This window comes from Struthio camelus, chromosome 1 (assembly GCF_040807025.1).
Source record: "Struthio camelus isolate bStrCam1 chromosome 1, bStrCam1.hap1, whole genome shotgun sequence".
NCBI classification, from domain to species: Eukaryota; Metazoa; Chordata; class Aves; order Struthioniformes; family Struthionidae; genus Struthio; species Struthio camelus.
Genome location: NC_090942.1, coordinates 217,545,102 through 217,572,661, shown reverse-complemented (window position 1 = coordinate 217,572,661; position 27,560 = coordinate 217,545,102). Strand labels below are relative to the sequence as shown.

The 27,560-nt window shown below is 39.4% G+C and overlaps 1 protein-coding gene across 18 annotated transcripts in view; it reads left to right on the top strand.

Moving 5' to 3' along the window:
• SYTL2 (synaptotagmin like 2) overlaps nucleotides 1-27,560 on the top strand; it is a 61,636-nt gene that overhangs the window by 30,593 nt on the left and 3,483 nt on the right. For 5 of the 18 annotated variants that reach the window (XM_068930609.1, XM_068930622.1, XM_068930612.1 and 2 more), the window contains 14 exons: nucleotides 4,226-4,298; nucleotides 6,119-6,215; nucleotides 6,539-7,447; nucleotides 8,168-8,239; nucleotides 15,116-15,217; nucleotides 16,058-16,111; nucleotides 17,437-17,484; nucleotides 18,665-18,759; nucleotides 21,563-21,682; nucleotides 22,801-22,970; nucleotides 23,605-23,707; nucleotides 24,128-24,298; nucleotides 24,853-24,931; nucleotides 26,760-26,859. In XM_068930609.1, the coding sequence (XP_068786710.1) occupies nucleotides 4,226-4,298; nucleotides 6,119-6,215; nucleotides 6,539-7,447; nucleotides 8,168-8,239; nucleotides 15,116-15,217; nucleotides 16,058-16,111; nucleotides 17,437-17,484; nucleotides 18,665-18,759; nucleotides 21,563-21,682; nucleotides 22,801-22,970; nucleotides 23,605-23,707; nucleotides 24,128-24,298; nucleotides 24,853-24,931; nucleotides 26,760-26,859 (2,193 nt within the window). Of the gene's footprint in view, nucleotides 1-4,225; nucleotides 4,299-6,118; nucleotides 6,216-6,538; nucleotides 7,448-8,167; nucleotides 8,240-8,348; nucleotides 13,133-15,115; nucleotides 15,218-16,057; nucleotides 16,112-17,436; nucleotides 17,626-18,664; nucleotides 18,760-21,562; nucleotides 21,683-22,800; nucleotides 22,971-23,604; nucleotides 23,708-24,127; nucleotides 24,299-24,852; nucleotides 24,932-26,759; nucleotides 26,860-27,560 lie in introns of those variants that run through there. The other 13 variants (XM_068930613.1, XM_068930614.1, XM_068930616.1 and 10 more) reach the window with 8 other exon arrangements.

Sequence of the window (27,560 nt, the reverse complement as noted above, 5' to 3'; positions counted from 1 at the left end):
ACATGGACCAGACACTATTATTTGCATTTACTTTTCATAAATACTTGATTCAGTGTCTCAGATTGTTGGCTTCTGAAATGTGCAAAGCTGAAACGATCTAATGTGGTAAACACTTTGTACAGTTCATTGCTTATGACTTCAGTTGGGGTTTATTTCACTACAAGTAAGATTAGCCTTTATAGGGGAAATTGCAGGAGGGGCCCTCTGTTTCTAAAATACTTTTTGTTTTCCCTATATTGGACTTGTAAAGAAACTGGTCGGGCTTGGCTATGTACCTGTCCCTGATGACTGCAGCTGATTAGGAACTGAGGGGAAGCGCAGTATGCTGGGAAAGCAATAGCCCCACCGTATAGAGTGGGAAGGGAAAGTCTAGACGTTACAAGCATTTTGTTTCAGTATTTAGGACAGCAGAGCTGCAAGGAGTTCTTGCTCTTGACCCTTCCTCTTGCAACACAATAGTCTCAACATGGCTAGAACTAAATAGGGTGAAACTGAGCAATCATTCTGGAGTTTGCTATCACATAAAGTGAGTTAACAGTTTCTAGTGTTCAAATCATAAGGTAGTTCAGGCTTTTGGGTTTTTTGAGGGTTAATTTAATGGTAGGTTTGTAGGAGGGGGTTGCATTTTTTTTGTTTTGTTTTATTTTCCTTCCTTCCCTTAAGAATGGGCTTCTGGCCAGCACTGGCCTGCAGGCTTTGCATGAACCAAACAGCTGGACCTCAGGCCTGGCCCCAGAAGTTATGTGACAGCAAATTACCGAGATGTTGTTTGCTTTGGATCCTGTTCTTAAACCAAAACAATTCTTACTGAACGTGAAGAAAGCGCAGTTCTGGTAGGAGATTTGTACCTGTGAATTGCTGAGGGTCAAATTCAGCTCTGGAGCCTGTTCAACTGCTATCAAATCAGGTTGTTTCCTTAGGGATAACAAAAATTAGCCCACAATTATATTCTTAAAATTAGGATAGTTATCTTCAGCCCCACACCCCAAATATCTAAATCCAGTAATGAAGCTATGAACAATTTTTTTCTGTGGCGTTATATCCCCATGATGCTTTTCTTGCATACCAGAGCCTTCATTGTCTGGGTGTGTGAAGCGTCTTTGAAGGTGTAACCTTGCACAGAATGAGTTTCATGGTGTGACTCACTCACACTGTCAGTATTGCCTCTGTTCAGTGATACCATCCATCTACAAGCTGAATCTCAAAAAAGAGCATTGTTGAGGAGGTTTTGCCTCTCGGTTTATGATTCGTAGCATTTTTCTTCCCTCTGATAGAAAATATTCTTAGCTGACCATATTGAATAGGTGACAAGTGTCCTGTAGTTCTGTAGGGTGAAAATTTGCACGAAAGTCCTAATTGTTAAAATCTAAGTAACTTTACTGCAGTCTAGTTTCCTTTTCTGGAGTAATAGGGGTGCTGAGATACCTGGATAAGACCATTTCTGTGGAGCACAGTTCAATCACAGTAACTTTATTTTCTCCGGATGGGAATTTCTGCACTAGGCACTCTAGCCTTTTGGATGATCCCGGAGGGACTTAGTTGTTGGAATGTGAGGTTGTATCTGAGCAGACTCTGTTGACAGTGCACACAAATCTATAACCCCTTTCTCCAGCTTCACCGCTGCCTTGGCCTTGTTGCCTCTTGATCCCCAGTCTGACGTTGCTATGCAGTCTGCACAGAATTAATATAGGTCTGGTTCAGCTCAAGCCTGTGTTAGGTGTCTCTGCATTGCGTCTCGCAGAACTTGGTCTTGCTGAACTGCAGTGTGGTAATTCTTTCATCTGTCTGTATTTGTTAGCTTGGCTTAACACACTCTCAGATTAGCTACAGCACAGCTGGGAATTTTGTTCTATTTTCTTATCTGTATGGGCTGAGGGTAAATTGAGGTTTTCAGACCTCTTGCTGTGACACTCAGCTTTAGGATCTTGATTTTTCTGTCTCATGCTTTCTTTAGAACAAGTTTTTCAATATACAATGCCAAAATAACAACTCTTCCATTTTTCTAGATAAACATGAAGTATCATTGTGTTAAAATATTATGAGATTGTGTGCATGTAATGAGAATTTAAAAAGTTACTGCCCCACCTGTAGAAACTCAAGATGAAAGAATGTCTTATCAGTTTCTTGCAGCTCAGAATATATAACAGTATTGCTGTTCTTTAAAATGAGAGAAGAGTTGTAGTGTTCATGAGCTAGACTTAAAAAATCATGTTTGACCTGTTGAGGTAATGGTGTAGATAAGACATCAAGTGCAGGAACGTGCAAATGCTCATAAAAAAAAAAAAACCAAAAACTACAGCTCGACAGAACAGAGATTCTTTAAATGTATATATTTTCAGAAATAAAGAGTATTAGAGCAATGCTGAGCTCTTTGAGAATGGGAGAAAAATATATTTTTTTAGGAGTAGAAAATAAAAAAAATCTGCTATACCTGGTGCATGTACATGTGGGTGTATGTATATATATGTGTGTATGTAGGTATATGTATGTGCATGCACACACATACACTGCTGCACTTACTGTTAAAATATAAGCTGTTTATTTTGTTCACCCATGAGATAGTTTCCATTACAAGATAAATATGAGAGTGCATAGATGTGTATTTTATATAAGTAACATACCAAAAGTGCAAGGAAAAGAGGTGGATGTTTATAGCTCAGACTACAATTGGAATTTTTTCATGGCTTTGCATTCAGGCAGGTCATTTCTCTGTAATTACGTTTCTCCATTTGTAAAATGGGAATGAAGGGAGCAATGTCACTTAGCATACTTAGGACACACCTAGCAGTGCAGGGGCTGGCAGCCTTTCAAGGGTAGCTGCCAGCCATTTCTTTCCCAGTTTAGAGGTTGTGTGCTGAAACCTGGAGGAGCTGGGAAAGTTCTTCCCTCCCTAGCAGGGCAGAGCGTCACCAGTTACCTGACTGGAGAGAGCTTTTTCTCTTTGAGAAGGCAGCTCCTGTTTAGACCTGGAACTTCCTAAGAGCTGGGAGCTGTTTTCTTTTCCTAAGATGCCACATCCGCTCTCTAAAGCGTTGTCTCACGGCTCTGCTACTTACCAATCAATATCCGAAAGTATTTTCACCAGTGCCAAAGATTATTGATCACAAAGTAAGAAAGATCAGAAGTATTCAGTGTCAGTCTCCTTGTACATCTATACTGGAAAAATCAACCTAGCATGAAGTTATATTTCCCAGCTGGAGAATATTCCTTTTTCCTGCCTCATGCTGTTCCCCTCACCCCCAAAGTCATAATCATGTAAGCTGATTAATGCCAGCATTGTTCTGTATAAAGTTAGTAGACTGAATGTGGTTAAAGGACAGTCCTAGGTTGATTTTTTTTTTTTCCACTATGTGAAGACCATATTTAAATCCACATCTAATTTCTGTCTTAAAAAAATAATGCTTTTTCATATGTCTGTGTTGTTTACATTTACATTTTAAGTTTGTCTAATGTGACTCTTGCAAAAACCTTGCATTATTTTGCAAATAGACAAGAAATGTTTTTTTTGGTATAATGTAGGAACTATCTTTTTAGATTTTTCGTGTTTTTTTCTTATTTGGAATGTGCTCGGTTAGGATCACAATTAATAACTAAATTCACTTATCTATAAAAACCTTCAGTTTGATAGCAGCTTAGTTGAAGGAACAGCGTGTACCACTGAGGGGATCTAACCGTCTTTGTGGCATGTCGCATCTTTAGTATAGTTTTAATGATGTTCCTCTGATTTTTTTTTCTGGCTTGGACACTGTGTAAAACTCCTTATTTTCACCAGATTTTAACAGCTTCCTCCATATAAGCTCCAGTCCTAGAAGTACTAATGTAGGAAAAGGGCAGAGATGTTAACACTGATCTGGTTTGGAGAATGGCTCTATTTCAGTAAAGTTTGCTTAAAAGCCTAAAAGATATCAGAAGAAATGAATTCTGTCCTCTCAGGTAGTAGTTATATTGAATTATTTCACAAGCAAATTTTTGCAAGGAAACAAAGCAGAAAGATATTCCCTTGCTATGGAAAAGGGGGAAGCTTGCTTCTAAATATAATGAGAACAGACTGAATGGAAAAATACATTCTCTTGGCACTAAAAGTTAAGCATGTGCAACTGAATCTCTTTTGGGTTTCTTCGTGGTTTTTTTTAGTTGGTTTTATTTTTTTTGTTTGGTTGAGGTTTTTTTAAGACTTAAAGTAATGTGCTGGTTGCTGATCATATTCTATATCGTTTCCTTGCAGTTCTAAAACAATAACCTCTGTGTTAGACAAACCACAGGGACAATCTGGGAAGGCAGCAGTCTCACCAGTAAAGGTATGATATATTGAATATAGCAAAAGTTATCTTTTACATTTTATGTGTTTCTCTGGTTGAGTGGTAATGATAATTAGAGAACTGAGGGAGAAAGATAATAAATTATAAAATTTGAATATTTTTGGTCTTGGAGTGAGATAATGGAAACAGAATCACAGAATGTCTGAGGTTGGAAGGGACCTCTGGAGATCATCTAGTCCAAACACTCTGCTCCAGTAGGGTCACCTACAGCACGTTGCCCAGGATTGTGTCCAGGTGGGTTTTGAATATCTCCAGCGAAGGAGACTCCACTACCTCTCTGGGCAACCTGTTCCAATGCTCTGTCATCCTCACAGTGAAGAAGTTTTTCCTGGTGCTCACATGGAACTTCCTGTGTTTCAGTTTGTGCCTGCTGCCTCTCGTCATATTGCTGGGAACCACTGGGAAGAGTGGCCCCGTCCTCTTGATGCCCCTCCCTTCAGATATTTATACACATTTATGAGATCCCCCTCAGTCTTCTCTTTTCCAGGCTCAACAGGCCCAGCTCTCTCAGCCTTTCTTCATAAGGGAGATGTTCCAGTTGCTTAATCATCTTTGTAGCCCGTTGCTGGACTCTCTCCAGGAGTGCCATGTCTCTCTTGGACTGGGGAGCCCAGAACTGGACACAGTACTCCAGATGCAGCCTCATCAGGACTGAGCAGAGTGAGAGGATTACCTCCCTCGACCTGCTGGCAACACTCTGCCCAATGCACCCCAGGATCCCATTGGCCTTCTTGGCCACAAGGGCACACTGCTGGCTAATGGTCAACTTGTTGTCCACCAGGATTCCGAGGTCCTTCTCTGCAGAGCTGCTTTCCAGCTCATCAGCCCTCAGTCTGTCCTGGTGCATGGGGTTATTCGTCCCTAGGTGCAGGACCCTGCACTTCCCTTTGTTGAGCTTCATGAAGTTTCTCTCTGCTCTTCTCTCCAGCTTGTCCAAGTCCTTCTTAATGGCAGCAGAGCCCTCTGGTGTATCAGCCACTCCTCCCCGTTTTGTATCGTCAGCAAAGTTGCTGAGGAGGTGCTCTATCCCTTCATCCAGGTCACTGATGAATAAGTTAAATAAGACTGGACCCAGTATTGACCTCTGGGGGACACTGCTAGATACAGACCGCCAACCAGACTCTGTGGCATTGATAACAACCGTCTGAGCTGTGCTATTCAGTCTCACTATCCGCTCATCCAACCCAGTGTCAAAAGCCTTCCCGAACTCAAGATAGACAACATTCACTGTTCCTCCCTCCCCTACCAGCCAGTTGTCCCATCATAGAAGGCTATTAGGTTGGTTAAGCATGTTTTCCCTTTGGTGAATCCATGCCGACTGCTCCTGATCGCCTTCTTATCCTCCACATACTTGGAGATGAAAACCGCTAGAAGTTCAATGCTGAAGTGCTGTTATGACTATAATCAATGGCTGTGTATGTTTGACATTGTTTTCAACCTCCTCAACCACTGAAAAGAATCGTCTTACTCTGTTCCAATCTCTAAAGTCACAGAAGTAGAGAGAAAACTATATAGTTCACAAGAATTTGGGATTCTCAAGTGTCTTTAAGTGTCTTTCATATGTCTGCTGTTGGTGACTTCAGAAAGGACGGGATTAGGCTACCGCTAGCATTTCTGACAGTTCACTGATTTTAATTGTTTAGGCTTCTTGTCAAGTATCCTGTTTAAGAGGCATGCTTTTAAACTCTTTACTGACAGGATAGTGAGGCAGAGGAAATTGCAGCTCGTTCATTTATTTTGGTAAGTCTGTATTTGGTATAATATTTTGACTCCAATTATAATGTCTATTACTTTTTTAGCAAAGGAGTAATCCATTTAATTCCACTTCGTCAAGTGAGAACCCAAATAGTGGAGAAGTAGAAAATGGACCAGTCAGACCTCAGACATCAAAGAAGGGTAAATATTTTTAATTGTGTGTCATATGCATGTGCATTTTCCTTTGCAGGAACTGTGCTGATACTGTCCTCCTTATCTTTAGAATCGTAAATGTTTCTTGTTCTAGAAATGTTAACTAACTAGAGGATTTTAATCTGTCAAGATTTCCTGTTACATGCAAATCAAATCAACACCTATATTGAATTCCCTCATGTTTTATTGTCAAGTGATTTAATAAATCAATATAATTGCTGCATTCTAGGTCTGCACAGTGTCGTACTCTGCTGTTTGTGCAGATGAATGTCATGTAAACTCAGGATTTCTTCTCTATGTGTGTCTTGCAGAAATGTTGTCACCTTCAAAAGAGAGCCAACCTAAAACAAACTTATTAAACAATGAAACAGAGAAGCCTAAGAAGCCATCTGTAGAACCTACTAATCAATCACAGAGAAGTCCAATTAAGCCTCCTGTCCCAAAAGCTAGAAAATTCATTCAGAAAGTAACAAACCCTCTGTCACAAAACGAAGACATTGCTCCAAAACCAGCTAAAAGAACTGACAGGGTTAATGGCGTTGGTACACCACCCAGGGGCATTTTGAAGCGCAGTTCAAGTTCAAGTTCCACCGATTCAGAAGTTCTTCGTGTTAATCAGATGTTCGATATTCAGACTAAGAATGGTCTTCCTACTTCAACTATTTTTGAAGGAGAAGCCGAGAAGAACTCTCCTATGGAAGAAGCAGACGATTCCTCACAAATTTCACTGGAAAAACTAAAACAAGTCCGGTTCTCTTCTAGTATAGGTAAAGGAGAACCTCTGCAAAGCCCGCAGCTGCATCATGGCAGAGAAGTAGGAGAGTTTGATTTGTTAGAATCTGATGAAATTGAGAGTAGTGAAAAAGATGCTCTTACGTCAGATTCACTTGGGAATAAACAAATTTCTGCTGTAAAGCCTTTGGGCACCTATTCAGCAGCTTTACAAATAAATGAAACAGACAGTTTACAAGAAGATAAATCAGCATCCAGTCCTTCCAGTACTAATAGGTCAGTCTTTCTGGTTAGTGAAACCTTGCAGACAAAGACAAGTGAAACCTTGCAGACAAAGACAGTTCCTTCTAAGAAGCTTGAAACTCCAAGGAAGCCCTCCAGCAATGACCTGCCAAATAGCAATAACGAACTGAGTGTTGATGAGACATGTGAAAACAAATCAGACCAGTTCTTGAGCCATGAATCAAAATCACTCAAAAACTTTGAAGGTAAGAGAACTGATGGGAGTGATGAACAGAATGCAAAAGCACATAGTCCGAATTCATTAGTGTTTAAATCATTAGTGTCTAAAAATTAGGAAACAGAAATAGTAGGATGTGCTGCATATTTCAGAACTACTGTTCTAATCCACTTGTTTGTATTCGAATGCTCTAACGTAGTCAGTATTTTTTTAGAAGATCTATTGATATTTTTAAGAGTTAAAAATCAGATCAGAGCCTTGCTAGGCATCTTTATCATGGACGATGAAGATGAAGTGATGACGTTTCATCAACATTCCTGTCATATGTTTTGGTAGATCTGTCTGCATGAGAACTGTAGAATTTTTGATGTATTGTTGTTGACTGTCCTTGGTAGTAATGCAATTGTGACTTGGGGATTTGTTCACGTGCCTAAACATATATATGCCTTTTCTTCCCCCTTCCATTTTGCTATTTCCTTTATACTAGGAATTAACCCATCCTCTTTTCCACCCCCCGCCCCCCAAACAAACAAAAAAAGCAAAAGTAATATGGCTATTTTTCCAGGAGGATATCTCGATAGAGGATTTTTTTTCCAGTTCGTTGCCTGCAGTATGGTTCTTCCCGAAACCACAAGGACAGACAACTCTCTTCTCTGCTAAAAGAGTAAAAACTGAGAGATATTTTTGAGATGGACTTAGAGAGTCTTATGTCCAATTTCTATCTCTGATAAGTTTGTTTATGTTGCAGAACAACATCTGCCTTCTGCTAAGACAGAAGCATGTGAGATGTCAAATGCCAATTCTGCAGGTCTTCAACAAGGTAAGCCTGATCTTGTTGAGGAACGAGATGCTAAAACCACTTGCAAGCCTGACAAACATGCTACTGAACCTGTGGAAGCATCTGATAAGTCCATATCCAAAGTATTAGATTGGTTTAAAAGAAGTTCTGGTACTGAGGACAGGAAACCTAGATCAGCTGGACTGCAAGGCAGGGAAACCAAAGAAGGCACGGACTTCTCAACCAGAACAAGAGTTATTAGCACAGAATTTAGTGGGCCTAGCATGGATGGAAAAACACAAGTTACAAAAGAGTTATCATTTGGAAAGACTGAAAAACTGAAGAGTGTTTCACCTCCAGCATGTATTTCGGAAGATATACAGCTGATAAAAGAGAGGAGGAAACCTAAGCAAACAGAAAAGAATGAGAAAGAAAATGACAAATCACTAACTGAGTTTGACTGTAGAAGAGCTAAAGAGAAAGAATTTGATCAAGAAATCATGAAACAAAATCAAAAGTCAAGCCTTTTGGAACATCAAGAGTATGAGCAGCCAGCTCAGAGGTGTGAATCAGAGAAGGCAATTAGAGAAAAAAGAAGAATAAGGGAGATTAGAGCATTCTGGGAAAGGGAAAAAACTATCCCCAGTCATGGAGAGAAAGAAGCTAGTGTAGGTGTTAATGCATCAGATGGCAGCATGTTGGATGGCCTCAAAAAAAGTGACAACACAAAACCCACTACAGTATACTTACCTAATGGATTGGATGATCAAAGCAACAATAAGTTACCAAGAACTGAACTAAGTGGTGAAAGCCAAGCTTCAGGAAATGAATACCAAAACTCTTTTGAGTTTGGGTCAGGACATGCAATTGAAAAACTAGAAAGAACACTTCTATCTGGTGGTAAAGTTCATGAATGTACAAAACTACCAAAAGGCAATAACTTACAGCCAAGAGTTGGTGTGACTTCATCCTCCCCAGAAAGCAAATATAAAGATGGGAGAGAAATCTTTCAAGGAAAAGGTGTTTCTTGTTCCCAAGAAAAGCCCAACTTCAAGATTTTGTCTTTAAAGGAAAAAATGAATGAAAAGTCCAAGAATCAAATTTCAAATCCTTCACAGTTTCAGAGTTTGAGAAATTTCTGGGATACTGGAGTGAAATTACAGAGTAGCATTGATGAGGGAGATGTTTCTTTGCCAAATAATACTAGTTCAGTAACCTACAGAAGAGAATCAAAGGAAGATAAAAAAAGCGGAAGTAACCCGCGCAAACAAGAGTTAATTCAACGGCAAACCCAAGCATCTGAGAGAGAAAAAACAGATAAATTAGATTCTATAGAATGTGAACGGCCATTAGAATCTCCTACCTTTAAAGGTCTGAATATGACACAAAGAAAAAACACAGACTCTGTCCAGCTGGTCAGAAAAGCATTCATCTCAAAACCCAAGGGAAACGTGGATCTTCCAGAGCAAGAAGCTAAAGAATTTATAGAAAAAAGTACTGTTTCATCAAAAGAACATCAAAACACATTTAATTCTGGTGTACAGAAATTGCCTCAGGTTTCCTTGCAGCTGTTCCAATCACCTGATGATAAAGATGCTTTAAAGCAAGAAGTGGCAATAGATGATCAGCTATGTTTATCTGCAGAAACAATGGAAAACAAGACTACTCCATTAGATGTTGATCTTCCTAAAGGGGAAGTTGTAGAGACTGTGGATAAGTTTGTTCTATCTAAAGCTGAAGTACATAACATAAAAGAACATAAGAACATAAGAAAGAACATAAAAGAAAACACTTTGAAACAGGCAGCTTTTCACTTGGACCAATACATAGTCTTTGAAAGAATGGTAGAGCAGAACCATGATATTTTTCCTGCTGATCAAAGAGAGGAAATAAGAGAAAGCTCAGAAAAAATGGATGTACCATCAACAGACAAAGATGAAAATACAAAAAAAGGCCTAGGGAAACTGTTTGGGGAATTTGAACCTTCCTATCCACAACATCAGGCAGAAGACAAGGATAAAACTCTCAGGGGATCTTCTGATTTCTTTCAAAGCCCATTCCCAAAGGTGTTATATACTGATATAGGGGGTCCAGGTGGAACTAAGATTGAAGAACAAGCTTCTGCAAGAAATGTTTCAGAGACAGCAAGAAACACTCTTCCACCAAAACTTGGAGATCGTTATGGGTATGTTGATTTACAAAGACTGCATGAAGCATCAGAAGTCTCTCCTTCACTGACTGTCAAGGAGAATGTAACAAAATTACTCTCTGATACTGTTACTGGACATGATAAGGAACGGCCTTATGGCAGAGCTATCGTGTTGTCCTCTGTGAAGAGAAGAGAACCTCTTGGCTTTCAACATCAAGAGCACTCTAACCAACAGTGTGATGTGAAAAAAACTGTGGAAAAAATAGTTCAGCCAAATCATGAACATAATGAACTTAAAGCTGGTTTGCGGAAACTGCTCAGAGAAGCCTTTGCATATCAGCCTTCTGAATCCAGAGGGGTAGAAATGAAAATATCTGATACGATGAACAGTACATCACAAACTAGTTGGGGTGCAGAAACAACATGCCAACAAGATGTTGCTCATCCGGAAGAGGTAGATGAGACCGTAGAAAGGTCTGTTGCTCCGTCCAAGTCTGGTGGATTCAGTTCTGCTTTGGAGAAGCTGCTGAGGGAGGCCTCTGAACCTTCCCCTCCTGAACCAGAGAGTTTGGACAGAGCAGTACCTCGGGCTGCTGAGATGCCCGCTGCAAGCGTGACCTGTCAGCGTGGCGCAGAGTCACCTCAGGAAATCCGCGAGACCGTAGAAAGGTCTGTTGCTCCGTCCAAGTCTGGTGGATTCAGTTCTGCTTTGGAGAAGCTGCTGAGGGAGGCCTCTGAACCTTCCCCTCCTGAACCAGAGAGTTTGGACAGAGCAGTACCTCGGGCTGCTGAGATGCCCGCTGCAAGCGTGACCTGTCAGCGTGGCGCAGAGTCACCTCAGGAAATCCGCGAGACCGTAGAAAGGTCTGTTGCTCCGTCCAAGTCTGGTGGATTCAGTTCTGCTTTGGAGAAGCTGCTGAGGGAGGCCTCTGAACCTTCCCCTCCTGAACCAGAGAGTTTGGACAGAGCAGTACCTCGGGCTGCTGAGATGCCCGCTGCAAGCGTGACCTGTCAGCGTGGCGCAGAGTCACCTCAGGAAATCCGCGAGACCGTAGAAAGGTCTGTTGCTCCGTCCAAGTCTGGTGGATTCAGTTCTGCTTTGGAGAAGCTGCTGAGGGAGGCCTCTGAACCTTCCCCTCCTGAACCAGAGAGTTTGGACAGAGCAGTACCTCGGGCTGCTGAGATGCCCGCTGCAAGCGTGACCTGTCAGCGTGGCGCAGAGTCACCTCAGGAAATCCGCGAGACCGTAGAAAGGTCTGTTGCTCCGTCCAAGTCTGGTGGATTCAGTTCTGCTTTGGAGAAGCTGCTGAGGGAGGCCTCTGAACCTTCCCCTCCTGAACCAGAGAGTTTGGACAGAGCAGTACCTCGGGCTGCTGAGATGCCCGCTGCAAGCGTGACCTGTCAGCGTGGCGCAGAGTCACCTCAGGAAATCCGCGAGACCGTAGAAAGGTCTGTTGCTCCGTCCAAGTCTGGTGGATTCAGTTCTGCTTTGGAGAAGCTGCTGAGGGAGGCCTCTGAACCTTCCCCTCCTGAACCAGAGAGTTTGGACAGAGCAGTACCTCGGGCTGCTGAGATGCCCGCTGCAAGCGTGACCTGTCAGCGTGGCGCAGAGTCACCTCAGGAAATCCGCGAGACCGTAGAAAGGTCTGTTGCTCCGTCCAAGTCTGGTGGATTCAGTTCTGCTTTGGAGAAGCTGCTGAGGGAGGCCTCTGAACCTTCCCCTCCTGAACCAGAGAGTTTGGACAGAGCAGTACCTCGGGCTGCTGAGATGCCCGCTGCAAGCGTGACCTGTCAGCGTGGCGCAGAGTCACCTCAGGAAATCCGCGAGACCGTAGAAAGGTCTGTTGCTCCGTCCAAGTCTGGTGGATTCAGTTCTGCTTTGGAGAAGCTGCTGAGGGAGGCCTCTGAACCTTCCCCTCCTGAACCAGAGAGTTTGGACAGAGCAGTACCTCGGGCTGCTGAGATGCCCGCTGCAAGCGTGACCTGTCAGCGTGGCGCAGAGTCACCTCAGGAAATCCGCGAGACCGTAGAAAGGTCTGTTGCTCCATCCAAATTTATCTCTGAAATGCAAGCTCCTATACTGAAAAATATGGATAAGAAAATGCAAGATAAAATACTAACTAGTCAAGGTACATGTGCTCCATTCCAGCATGAGAGAGATCATCCTCAAGAAATAAAAGAAACAATAGAAAAAATTTGTGTTTCTGCTAATACAAACTCCAGTGAAGTCAGTAGCTCCCTAGAAAAACTTCTTAAGGAAGCCCCTGAATATTCATCTCCAATATCCAAAGAGTTACATGTACAAGGAAAATTTCAGGATCCTATGTCTCCATCAAAAAAGGATACTCTATCCATGACAGTGTCACAGCCTTATCATAATGCTTTAAGTAATTATCAGACACACATAAAAATAGGTATCAATAGGAAAACTCTGGAACCAAATAGCAAATCTTCAATTGTTGATCATGTGGTAAATGAAGCTGAAGCTTCTGATGTCCCCAAAAGAGATGTTACACTTCATAAAAGGGAAGAGAGAAATATGGCTCCAACAGATGTTCTCCCCTTTGAAAGAGAGACCAAGACAATTACAATCAAATCACTCAAGATAAATGAAAAAATAAGGACAGGTGAAAGCACATCCTTGATTGCTTCTGGAAATAATTCAGAATCAAAATCACCATTGAAATTCAGAAGAGCAAGCACACCTCTTAAAGATGAGAGGAGCTCCCCCCAGCCAGAAGCAACAGAACTCTGCCTTACATCTTGTCTTGAAAATGAAGAGGAAGGTGACAGCACCAGTTTGGGATCTGAGTCTTTCGATTAAAAACTCTGATTCCTACTTTGGAACCAGAAGTTCAGCTCTTGAGCTGTTTCATTTCTAAAATTTGTGGTGTTTGGTTGTTAAACACAGCTACAATTTTTCTGATAGCCAACTCGAAATATGTGAACTAAAAGTCTGGGATACTTACTTATTTCTTAATTGAATGCTTTGGATATTTTGGGGGAGGAGTGGGAAGAACTAATTAGATTTCTTAATTGGAAAGTGTTTTGATAAGCTTGTGCTGCCTTGGGTAAGCTTTTTTGATTAGGGAAATTGAGCAACATTAATCAATTGCATGTCTTCATGCTTTACCCTTTTTTCCTCTCCTGTGATATCTCTTTCAATTTAGTAATGTTGTATTGATTGTATATTGGTATTTCTTTTAAACATCCAAAAAAGAAAAGGGAGAGAAAGAAAACAGTGGGTGACTGAGCTCATGAGCTCATTCTTTACTTTTGCCAGCTGGTCTCTAAAGGTAAATGCTTATTAGTGGAATGGCTGGATATGAAGACAATACCAAAATCTTTTTTTTCCAGAAAGAACTCTATGGTATTTTAATTTAGTAATGCTGCCTGTTGCACTAGAATACGGCTGTAAAGATGAAGTGCTCTCTTTACCAGAATTCTCATTTTTTGGTTAAATGACAGCTCTAATCCATGTATAGAGTATAGGGGTCATTGAAGAGCTTAAGGTAGAGGAGATAGTTTCTCAGGAGCTGAATAAAAAGGCTAAATTGCGAATATATTCAAAACGTGGAGAAACTGAGAAATCTGTCAAGTTTTGAGGGCCTTCTAACTAATTCCTCAGTGTTTTATGTAAGTGAGATGCCAATGGGAGTCAATGAGAACTCTGACCTGCATGACAGATGAGGAAGAATGAAACAGGTTTTGTTTTAGCCCAAAGTTACAGTGTTCCTGTCTGTAAGTCTTAGCCAGTTGGCGGGTGGGGGGGAAGGTGGGGTAGGGAGAAGAGAGGATCTAAACAAATAATTTTGAAGGAGCTAGATCTGCCTTGATATTGCCCGTGGAAACAAATGCACACTAATTTCGGGAATTTAAATCGCTCTACAATTGGGTTTCTTGTCGTTGTTATTCAAGTATTGAAATAGCAGCTGATTTTCACGGGGGAGAAAACATAAGGACAAATTGGCGCAGAGGAAAAACAAAACTATTAACTTATTTTTAGTGCTGATTCATAACAAAATAGCTGCAATCTGAGTTTATTCCATCTGATTTTAAAGCACTTAAATACCATATTGCCCTAAAAGCTCTTGTTACTGAGTACAGACAGAGGTACCTACACAGGGCAAATCAGCCAACCTGTATCTCTCCATGAATGGCTGAGAAAGTTTAGAGTGAGCATATTCTTAATGTAGGCACTTTAAGGCCTAAAGCTAGATGGGATTAATGCTGACTGAATGGCATAAGCCTAATTCCAGTAATCCTGCATCTCTTTAGTGTATCGTTTAGACTGCATGTTTGATCACAAATGTCTGATCACTTAAAATATGTGTCTACATAAATGAACTGGTAATGAGAAGCTACCTGTTGCCATCATGGAAACAAACCCTTCATAAACATTGCTAAATTTCGTCCCTATAAATGTTAAAATTAGTCCACTCTGTTTTGCTTTCCGTTTTAAGTCAATTTAAGCTAAAACACTCAGATATCTGTTTCAGTAGCTCCTTAAAAATACTTATTTTTGAAAGCCCGTGTCTTATAAGTATGGGCTAATTTCTTGTTCCTATGCCACCAGTTTTAGAGTAACTGAACGCAATATATCCCTCAATTTATGGTATAGGATTTATCTTCTATTTTCATTGAATGGTCACTGTGTTTGCTAAAGGTCAAAATAGATTTCTGTGAGAAATCAGTTGTTGGTTTTCTAGTGAGCTGTTTAAAGTGGTGTGTCTGTGTGTGCAGTGTTCACATGTTTTGTCTCGTAACAGGTTCAGAAGAAGAGTTAAACCCTGTTTTGATGGCTTTGAAAAGGAGTGCAGATAGGAAAGTGCCTTCCAAAAGTCTAGAGGACATTCCATCAGCCACCTCAAGTGAGCACAAAGTTGTCTGTGTCTCCTATGACCCTCAGTTTGGCTTAAACACATTGTGCTGTTCTTCCACACAGCTTTGCCAAGTAGCATATTAGTGCCTTGACACTGAGCCTTGGCAGGGAAATTACTTTCTGAATAAGCACGCGAAGTGCTTCAAAAATAAAATCCATACTTTGTCTTACTTTGCTTCTCAGTAAGTATAGAGTTAGTACTGAAAAATGACTTATTTTCTCATAGTTTTGTTTTCAGTTCATGTTCATTTTGAAACAACACTGGTCTATGAAGCAGGCAAAAATGCATTAGGTTAATCAATGATGAATAATTTCTTGGATAGTGAGAAAGTCTTATATGGCAGCCTCTCTGAGATTTTTTTTTTTGTTGTTCCTGTCTCCCTTTTCCATGCCCCTCAGTGTTTTCTTGTTTTTTCCATGTCTAATGGAGAAGACATAAACTGAACGTATATTTACAAACTGTCATGTGGAGGTGTAGATTTTGAAAGGTTTTGGCTGTTGTGGACAAACTACTCCTCTAATACTACTTACGCTATTGCTTGCTTCTAGCTAGTTACTAGGTTTTAAGTATAGATGTATTAACATTGTTATAACAACACACTGATAGAAACTGTCAATGATTACATAAGAGATCCCCTCTTGGAGGCAGACTTGAAGTAGCATGCTAAGTAAAAGCATTTCTTGAATTTAACCATGCCAATGGCTCTGCTGGTTTTTGTTTGGGGAGTTTTTGCCCTCAGTCCTACTAACTCTGTGGCTGCCACTGCAATCCGCTTTATCATACCGAACAGCAAGCTTTCTAACTATGTGTTACTTTTTTCCTGCACAGATAAAGGAAAAATAAATATTCCAAAGGAAGAATTAGCTCTTAGTGCTGAAGATGGTAAATATATTTTGTGTCTGCATGGAAGTTTATTGTTTTTTCAATGTTCTCTTGTTTGCTAGTGAAAGATTTTTCCAAACTTCGGAACTGCATTCTTCTTGTAGATTTGGTTAGCTTCAGCATGACTTAAATGCTTTTGTAATGTTTTGTTATTTTATTCTTAAGTTGTATTCTTACGTTATGTCTTACTATTCCTGTAGAAACTCTATGCCATCTACTGGTGTGTTATTTCAGTCTTTGATCATCCTGCCTATGGAAAGGTTACTGAAATCACTGAGAGATTTGAACATCAGTTGAAAGACTGAGCCCATTTAAATGTTGAATTTGTCTGTGCATCTGTTGCATTATAAGGTGCAAGATGACTTCTGCTCACACAGAACACCCTTCAGAATACATCTATTGAAAATGAACCTCTCCAAATCCCTGTCTCTATCCAGCAAAGTAGAATTATTTACTTTGAGCAATAAATGAGCCACTAGATCAGCTACTGTTGATACCAGTGATCTCCTAGCGCGTTACAGATGCCATAACGTTAAATTTTGTCAGTCACGCTTTGCATTAAGTGTGTGCATAAAGCTACTGATGTGCCGTTTGATTATTTTTCTCTAAGCCTGTACTCCTTTAGGAATTCCAAATCTAAGCAAAGCAAAGCAAACCTGTTCCAAGAACGTCAGGGTGAACACACTGGAAAGCTGTCAAATAACTGAGTATGGTGGAATATAACATACAATTCTTTATCGTGTTGTTGCACAACCGTTTTAAAAATGAGTTGTGCATAGTAGTATTTACTATCACGTTTTACATGCTTCAAAGCATTTTGTGAGTTAGTGGTCTGTAGCATAATAGGATGCTAGCAGCATACTAGGATGCACACAGTGTCCCACATGTTAACAAGACTTATGTACCACACTTAACTGTGCTTTGAAACAGGGTAAGTGGTACCAAGTGGTAGACCCTACTGAAAGTATGCTGTATGTTCAATCTGGAATATACAGTCACTTAGCTGAAGAGAGAGGCTCTTTTGGAGTCAAATTTATCGAGGGTGCAGTTTTAGAAAAAAGGCCAACACAGTCAAACTGATAGCTGTGCAAACAGAATCAGGCAAGTTCTCTTGAAAATACCATTCACGGTTTTGAATCACTTAGCCTGTATGCTCTCATTCCCTTTGTTGTGATCCAGCTCCTCAGGAGAGTGATGCAAAACAGAAGAATAGAGGGTGTTGGGAAAGCTGAGACTTTACACACACAAAATATAATGATACTATTTATAACATTGCAAAGCTGTTTGTGCTACTGAATGACTGTTGTCAATACTGCACTGAGCAGATCTGAAACCTGGTGAGCATCAAGAGAGGAAAGAAAATGCAGCAGGAAGTGAGTAATAGGATTCTTTCACCAGACAATGGAGAGATTTCTCCGCTGATATCTAAACTAATAAATTAAAAATCCTTTTTTTTTCATAATAACTAACAAGTTATACATCTAGACTAAATGCTTGCCAAATGGGAAACTGCATCTAACAGCATACTGACCATAACTGATATGTTTAGTGTCATTTGAGTTTCAATGCCAAAAACTTTGGAGGAGCTTAACTTATGCCTTGCAAACAATCCCGTCATGTGTGCCATGTTTAGTTTTATGCAGTAGATGATTACCACTGTAGCTGGCAGTTTGATGCCAAATAATTCTCTACCCACAGATATTGAGTATTGGTGCATTTTGCAATGTGCATCCAGTGCAGATGTGGAGCTTTTATATAGTGTCAAATATGATTGGGTTACAGCATGGACAATTCTGATAATTGGATGTTTACTGCAAACAGGATTTTTGCAAGGCTAGCTTGTGCACTTGAGCTTTGTACTGTGAAATCAACAAAGAACGCAAAAGTGAAGTTCAGTAGAGCTTTACAAAAATTAGAGATCTGCTGCGAGATATTGCGTCATCAAAGGGATATGCATTATCTAATTACCTAGGAATATTTTATTATTACCTAGGAATATTTTATTATATAACTAGCTAGGAATATTTGCAACTTCCTTGTTCAGGTGTCAGCACTGCTTAATTTACACAAATATTCCTAGAGCCATTAATGAGACTGAGTAAATAGAAGAGCAGTTGGCTTGTGTACTGACTTTTTACCAGGAACCTTATGATGACTCCAATATCAACAATGGTATGATTAGTGTACAAGTGCACTTATCCTTGTTCTAGGAAGGAAAGCTGGAAGGGAGCTGGTTTTATTTTTTTATTGCATTTGATCAGAATTTTGTTGCAGCACCTGGGTTTGTACATTATGTCAAGCAATGTGAACGCGTCTGTTTCTGCCAGACAAAGTATTGTGGCCAGTGTTTTGCAAGATGTCAAACTAGATTGTCTTAGCGGACTCTTCTGTGAGTCCAATGAAAAATATCTTGCATCTAAGTTGTAAACTGGTTGTGCATGTGCATGTATTTCATCTGAGGTTGTTTGTTTCTAACCATTCCCTGCTATGGAATCTCACTCTTTTTGATGTACAAACTTATTTTTGAAACTTTGAATTGCTGCTGCTCTTTAGTTTCCACAGTGCCTTCACAGCCTGATAAGCTGTTTTCAAATCCGGAAAAACTCAAAGGACTAAGCAAGTCAGTACCATCGTTCCTTCAGGAAGAGGCAAGTTCTGTATTTGAAATAACATAACTAAAGCTTTAGTTTACTGTGGCGTTACGTGTTTGCCAGATAGTACTTTTCAGGGTATGCCAAGCCAGTTTCCTATTGGATAATGAACATGGAGTTGAGCTTGTAGTGCGACTAGCAGGATATGATCACAAGTAGCCTGTGGTTGATTCATCTTTCAGAATTTTTAGTCCAGTAACCAGAGATTTATTCATACTGTACCAGTCTACACGTAGAGCATGTTTTCTCTCCGAGGTCGAAGCATTTTCTTCAGAGGGTACATAACTTTTAGGCTAAAATGAGCTTGTAAGACTATATGTAATAGCACCATCTGCTGACCCTTCTCAGAGAGGTACTCACTGGGATCTAGGTTCAGGTACCAGGCTTTCTTTCTCTAAGTAGGTAGCCTTAGAGTTTTCAACAACATACTGTGCCTTTTTAAGTCCACCTCAGCTTAGTCTCTATACTTTATTTTAAAAAAGGAGCATGGTGAGGGGCCTTGGAGATCTGGAGTATGACCTCAGAGCTTATTCCTGATCTGACAGTGAAGTTTGAGGGAGTTTAGCAATTTGAACTGCCTAGTCTGTGACTCCCCAAACGCTCAGTGGATAGAGGTGTGGAGGCTGTATATGGGTCAAGCACCGAATGTCTAAAGTAGATGGGCTGAATATATCTGAATAGATATTCTCCACTGGTCACAGGGAATGGGAAGCTCTAGAGAACAGGAAATACTGTAACACTGTTGAATTTAGATAACACAATAGGTTCCTCCATTTTTCTTGTGCACCACAGTAAATCGTATGAAAATGAATTTGTGTGGCAATTGTGCACGTGAAACCTCCCTCTCCTGCCCTCCAAGCTGTCAGCAAGTCACAGTTACAGTTGCTGTCTTTCATGGTGGTTTAAACAGCTGAGTCCTGTGAATGATGGAGATTCATTAGTGGACACGGGATTAGATGTGACACAGGAACTGGGGGGCATAGACGCCACAAAAAAATGTCTATGCTCTTAACCTGAGGAATGGTTACACTGCTTACCTCAGTCCTTATTGTTATAAATGCAGTCAGACATCAATATTTTGGGTTGCTCCTCTAAAAACAAGTGGCTGAAAGGACTGAAGGGTCAATTTCAGGACTATTGCTCTGCCTTGCCTTCCCCTGTTCTCCTTCTGAAAGTTTAAAACATCCAAGATAACTTCTCTAAGGCATTGCACTGTGGGCAGGTCAAAAGATTAACAGCTCAAAATGTTAGAGGTGGGATATTAAGCAAGTTTGAAATCTGTAGTTGAGTATCTAAAACAAATCAGTTAAAGCTGCTGAAAGAAGCCAATTTAAAAAACTTACTGGTGCGCGTCCTGAATGAAGCAGTCTGACAAATACTGAAAAGACAGTGAACTATACATGCTCAATCTGATCACAGTAGAAATGGTTTTGGGATGGTCCCTTTTGATATTCTAAGAAATTGTCAGTACCCGAATCTGTTTATTCTGCCCTCCAAATTTGCCTTTAAAAAGGTAGTTAGTCCTAATACTATCTTGTAATACGTCCTCTTCTGTGAGCTTGATAGCTCAAGACACAGGCCATCTGGTTTGCATATTTTCTTTATATGTCTTTTAATATTTTTTTAATGAAAAAATATATTAGCAATAATTAACTATTTAAAAGTTTAATTAGAAGTAACTTTTAAACGAAGTTCATACCCCATCAGTAGGATAAATTGTGTTCTTTTTGAAGGTTGCTACTCCGTAATATTTATAGAGGTCGAGTGAAAATAAACACCTTACTAATTATAAGGCTTATTCACATATGCTGGTTCTGCCTTTGAGTTTATTATCACCTAAGTACCATCTGGTCAATAAGAAACATGAAACTAATGAATAGATAACATAAGTCTAATAGAAATAACAAACAGAAATAAGCGTTGTAGACACCATATCATCATGGTGAAATTAACATTGTTGCTGTGTGTTGGTTCAGTTCTGGAATTGTTTTAAAAATAATATATTCTGATAATAAAACACTTTCTAATTAACACAAAATGACAGCCGCTCAAAACTGTATAAAGGAGGGGGAGAGCCTTGTCATATGTTCACAGTTGGAATACGGAGTGATAACAATTTGTGTAGGAAGATCCCAAAGTACACATGGAAATTGAAGAAGAATTCTGCCTTTTGTACAGGGAAGACGTGGAGACAGAACAGGGTTGTGAGCACACAATCTGATAATGAGCAAGTAAACCAAAACTATAGTTCCCTGATGTAAAACCAGGGCTCTACTTGCTCTCTTGCAATAAAGGCATTTTCCAAAAGCCATTTATTCTATCCAGTGCTCTTCTACTGTGCATGTTACCTCCTACTTAACTGTCTTAAAGACAGAGGCTTGAGAATTGATAGTATTCTCTATACAGCAGAAAGGGACTGGTGAAAGATCTGAGCATTACCATTTGCAAAATTTTATTCATGTTGTAGTGAAGTTGAGTTTAATTGTCCCAATAAAATTAACTTTTTACTTTCCATTGCTATTTGAGATTAAAAAAGAGTCTAGTTGTGTTACTGTTTTAAAAAAAAAAAAAAAGGCTTTCCATCTGAAAAATTCCCTTTCAACTTTTTTTTTTTTTTTTTTTAAGTGCATGAGCTTTTTAAGAACATTATTAATTACTAATGTTGCACTACTAGGAGATTTAAATTCAGGTTTTTACTGAATCCCAATCTGCATTATTAAAGTTCTGATACATATTTTTCTAATGTTCCTTGTGACTCCATAGTACCTACATAGACTTTCTTTCTGTGATGTTTTTGTAGAGTGATGACAGAGAGACAGATACAGCATCAGAAAGCAGTTATTCCTTTGGCAGAATCAAGAAGAGTCCCAGCTCTCTAACCAATCTTAGCAGCTCTTCTGGCATGGCCTCCTTATCCTCTGTATGTACACCAAAGCCTTGTTTTAATGGTACTTTGCTTATGCTAATCTCTTCAGCCGTGTCCTGCCTCCTTTCTCATTCCTCTTATCTTTCTTTCCTTGGCACTTCTGTCTGTCTCCTTCCTTCCTTCCTTCCTTCCATCACATAAACCCTTGCATGGAGTTGCTTTAGAAAAAACAAAACAAGGACAAAACAGAGCAACTAAATGTTCAAAGCCATTTTTCTGGTATATAAATGGAATAAATTATTTTTACTCTTCTGGTTTAATGACCAATATTGTTACATTATAGGTTTCCCTAAGGAGTATTGGATGGATCATATTTTGTGTTTACTGTAGTCATATAGTGAAGCCTGTTCAGGACTCCGCTGTGCAAGGTTCTCTATAAAAACTGAACAGAGAGATAGCTTTAACCCTAAGAGCTACAGCTGTGGCTCAAAATGAGGGACAGTGTGCACAAAGCAAGTGTTAAGAAATGGAGCAAGAGAAAAAAGGAGGAGACGGTCAAAGAAGGAGACGGTACTGGTGTGGGATGGTGATTAAGTCAGTGACTGGTCAACCAAAAGTCATCAGTTTATGTGAGCTTTATGGAAAAAGACAAATTTGGGGGAAGGATAACGAGATTTAAAAAAATTGTACCTCCTTTTTCAATCCATCTAGGGTTTAATTTTCAAATATACTTTTTTTTAGGCACCTAATTTAGCCTCATAAAGACTGCTTAGGAATAAAGTCCTAATCTTTTTGATATTTTCAGGTCTGTTCCCCTAAAGTCTAGGCTCTGCTTTCTCTGAGGAAGATCAGCTGAAGAGATACTTAAAATATCTGATCGCAGGCAGTCAGCAGTTGTGCAGCATCCTGTCATTCTACTTCTATCTTAATACCATAAACACAGACATTTTTACAGCAAGTTTAGCCTAACACCTTTAAGATATACAAAGAATATTCTTTGTTAATCTGCTTGCTGAGAAGCTTTTGTAATAGTCCCCCCCTTCTAAATTATATCTAAAAGGACACAGCTCATTTCTTTACTGTCTGAATTCCGAGCAGAACTTCTACCCTGATCTTGAAGTATCTGGCCAAACGCAAAACGTGAAAAATTTTCTTCCTCTTGTATGATACAGGTGAGTGGAAGTCTAATGAGCATCTACAGTGGAGATTTTGGGAATGTTGATGTGAAGGGCAACATTCAGTTTGCTATTGATTACGTAGAACAGCTGAAGGAGCTCCACATTTTTATTTGCCAATGTAAAGACTTGGCAGTGGCAGATGTTAAGCAACAGCGTTCAGACCCGTAAGTATAACTAGACTATACGGTTTTTTTTTCCTGATGAAAGTTTCTTTTAATATATAAATGAAGAAAACTGATTTTTTTCAGTCACTACCACTTGTTGGATTAAACAGCCAAATAAATGAATGAAGAGGCTATAACATGCTTTCTATGGCTGTTATCCCCTCTGAACCGAATATAGATTTGCCACTGTAAATTAATGCATGTATTAACTTTGGAAGCTCCGACTTTTAAGAATATGGAACTCTACTCTTAGGTTTTAAATTTAACTTTCTAGATGGTAAATCCTGGTTTGATATGCATCCAATAGAATAAGAGCCTATAAATGTTAAATCTAGGCATACTGTGTTTAAACATTGTGCATTTGTATGGGTTGAGGAGACATTCTTACAGATTCCCCCAGGCAGAGAATGGCTAAGGCCTCACTTTGGAAAATAAGCACGATTTTTATAACTTTTAAACCACTATTTTTTCCATTTCTTAAATGGCATAAGCTGAACAACATATTGACTACCTAAATGGATTTAGTTTACTTTATAAGACCATTGTATTTTATTTTTCACTGACTTGTGTATTTTGGATGAGGGAGTTGGAAAGGTATTTTCTTAATGTTTTTACTTGTCTGTTTAAATTTTAGGTATGTAAAGACTTACCTGCTTCCAGAGAAATACAAGCTGGGCAAACGGAAGACCTCTGTGAAAAAGAAAACATTCAATCCGGTCTATAATGAAATACTGCGGGTATTTATCAAGCTATTACTAGACGAAAACCCAAGCGATACACATGAAAATATTAGGAACTTGACTTTTTCAGTGCAAGTCCAGACGCTGTCAAAACAAACATCAGTCTACTAGAATGAGATGCATTGCTCCATAAAAGTACCTATTTCCTTCCACTGATAGTTAACTATATAGTGTGCTTTGCATACAAGATGGAAACTTTGATTGTTCTATAATTCTTACAAACAAACCCAAATATGAACTTAAAATGTCTGAAATAAAAATTGAAAGGGTTTTGTTTTGAAATGAAGAGATGATTAGTTACAGTTGTAGAAATCCAGGCCCATTTTCTCCAAACTTACCATTTTCAGACATAGCTTTGATGAAGCTCTAACTTGTTTCAACATTTCTTTTTTTCCTTTCCTCTCTCCCTCCTGGCAGTATAAAATTGAGAAGGCTGTCCTAAAGAACCAAAGGCTCAATATCTCTGTCTGGCACAATGATACCTTTGGGAGAAATAGTTTCCTTGGTGAAGTGGAGCTAGATTTAGGAACTTGGGACTGGAATGATAAAACAAACAAGCAGATCAACTGGTTTCCGCTTAAGCCAAGGGTAGGTTACTAAGTTGGGGTTGTTTGTTTTATATTTTTCACTGTGTAAGTGCAAGACTAAGTGATTGTTTCTTCAGGCCTTGTATTCTGTGGTTACAAGTGTTTCAAGTAGGGAAAAATAATTTTTGTATTGGTTATAATCATAAATACCTCTTGGTGAATGGTAAATACCATTCTGAGTTTTCTATTAGTGTAGTAAGTAGCCAGCTATTTTAAGAGTAAGCAAAAATTTCTCAAAGTCTGAGTAGAGGGAATTTCAAGCTACTTCTTGGTTATGTCATATTGCTGCAACAGATATGTAAAGGAACTTGTTCTCTGAATATACAATATGTCTACGGAGAATATGTGTCCAGTGTAGCACTGTCAAGTGCTTAGGCTTGCCTTAAAATGTCCTGTAAACTGAGGCAAGATTGAAGGATGAGAAAAGAAGAAAAAATGTCCCTCTTGTAGAAGTCAAGCTTGTTTCTGTGGAAAACTTTGCACAGTAATCTCTGAGTATGAACTGCAAGGTTTGGGGTTTGTGATTTTCTTGTATTCATTTGTTTATTATCTCAGGCTTCAGCAATGGCTCTTGAACTAGAAAACAGAGGGGAGATGAAACTAGCCCTCCAGTATGTCCCACAACCTGTTGGAGGTATGCATTACTTCTTTTTCTGGGCTTGTTAGGCCCTTGGGAGATTTTGTTCTTTTCTTTTTTTTTTTTCTTTAAAAAAAAAAAAAACTTTTAGCATTTTTCAACAAATTCAGTCATCTTTTTAATATAAAAGCATTAATTCATCTTGAGAGTTAAGTCAATCTGGTTATAAATTCACTTCAGTATCCATGGCCATTTTATTGTTTTTATTGTTATTACGGAAGAAATTACTGGGTTGTTATAATCTATTAAGCTTGTAATGCAGTCTGTATAGGGAACAAAGTTCTTTCTTCTCACTAATTACTTCAGTGGTTATAAGTTGTCAGGCAGGTGCTATTATTTGCTAAATACACAGTGACAATACACTAAAGTCAAGGTATATGAGATGGGGAAATAGCCTAGAATGTAGCAATTTACAGCAGTACGATCTGTGCGTTTATTCTTGTCTGGCAACTGATAACTGTCTGCTCTGACAATGAAGCCAGGCCAGGGCCGACCAGTCAGTCAATAAGTATCAAATATATTAAGAGTGCAGAAGAGCTTATTTGAAAATGTCAGAGCCAATGAAAGCTGGTATCACATAAACTAGAAACAAGCTGATATCTTCACCTAGGAGACTTGGAAAGAGAAGACCAGTAGCTTGCATTTGTTGATTTGTAACAGGAGAGGAGTCGTTATAGGAATACAGACATGATATGGGCTTGCAGTACTTTGGGATGAAGATTGCAGCTTCAAGGGTAAAGAAATGAATATTAGATTAAGATGTGAGATAATGTGAGTCTAGGCTGGACATCACCTCTGCAAACGGATGACAGGAACAGCTCCGTCATGGAGATGACCTTTAAAAGCAATTTGTAAGGCTTAACCAGAACCAGGATGTTCTAGAGAATGGTTAGAATTTAAAGTGATGACCAGGTTACTGCTGTGAGTGACAGATAGATTATATTGTCTACAAAATGAATAGAAGAAGATTTGAAGGTAAAACCACTAAAGCACTGAAGACTAGGAGACATCCGAGATAAGTGGAGCTTTTTAACCTGAATGAGGTACAGATCAAAGAGGTACACCATAAGCCGTGCAAATAGGAATTTGTGGTTCTAGATCATATATCCAGAGATAAGATACAGAATGAGAAGAGATGGACATCAAGAACAAATCCTATGGGATTCTCACTGGTTGGAGAAGGGGGAGGATTAAGGAGGACTTTGCGAATGACCTAGTGAAGAAGCCATAGCAGAGGGAGAAGGAATGGGTGGGATCACAGAGTCCTAGGAGGACAGGATTTCAAGGAGTTTTCTGAAAGGCAGCAACGCTATCCAATTTCTGTCTGTTCAGGCAGATGAAGACAGTGTCTACTTCCAAAATAAGCAGAAAAATCTCATTAAAGAACTTGGTAAAGGGGTCTTCAGGTGCTGAGAGCAGAAACAAGACCTTTCCTTTCTTTCTTAAGTAGGGTAGAAGGTGAATTTAGGATCAAGTTGAATGAGGCCCTTCAGACATTTATGGTAATGAACCTCTTAAGCTTCTGAAGAAACGAGTACTTAAAATACTTAGAAAAGCAAGTGGTAGCGAAAATGACTTTTGAAGATGAGAAAAGCTCAAAGTTCTTACACTGACTAGAAAGTCAAAGAAAAGAAAGTTTAAGATATGGAAAGGCATGCTGTCAATTTTCATGATAAATAGTTTTTTCCTGAGTTTGAAAGATTTCTTATTTAGGAGTTTTATTCTCCATTCCCTTTGCCTCTCAATCGCTGTGCAGATAGTTTTTTACCAAGCACTATATTGCGAGGAATTATTCAGTACTGTTGTATATTTTTTTCTTTTTAAGGAAAGAAGATTCCATCCACCGGTGAGGTCCACATCTGGGTGAAGGAATGCCATGACCTTCCTCTTCTGAGGGGCAACCGGCTCAACTCTTTTATTAAGTGGTAACAGCTATGTTTAAAATCATCGTGTGTGGTGGCTTAATAATGCTTTCTAATCCTCCCTTCATTTTTTAAAAAATTTAAATTAAAAACACCTAATTACTTTCTATTTTATTGTCAGGCAAATCATCCTGCAGGACCTACAACTTCAATATGCTAAGGATATACCACCCCTTATAATGTGCTGGGAGCATTTCTTTCATAATCCTTATACTGTCATGATGTTTCCTCAGCTGCTTAATGGAATGGCTAGTCACAATTAAATCAGATCTTATGTCTGCCTTTAGCTGCATTTAAACAAAAAAGGTTGTTGCAGGAGTGTGGTTTAGCTTAGCAAATCACAGGAGACAGAAATGAGAAGCACAGTTGTATTTCTTCCTCCTGCCTTTCCACAAATACATTAAAATGGAAATAGAGAAGAGCAGCAAGATGGTTGGGAAATCTCTGGCAGCAAAAAAAAGGTTTCAGCATCACTGTTGATAACCCGACAGCTAAGCTCCCTTGTATCTCCTCCCCATCTGATTTCTTCCTTTCCATTGTTTGAAGCACTGGGTGGACACATCCTGTCAGTATTTCTTGGAAGGGACTGATAATGCAACCTTTGGCTTATCTCCGTGATACTAAAGCATCTTATCTTCAGTCACGTTATAACTTGCGAAGTGGAGTGTTATTCGGTAGCTTCCTTCTATTCAGTGTGTTTAATG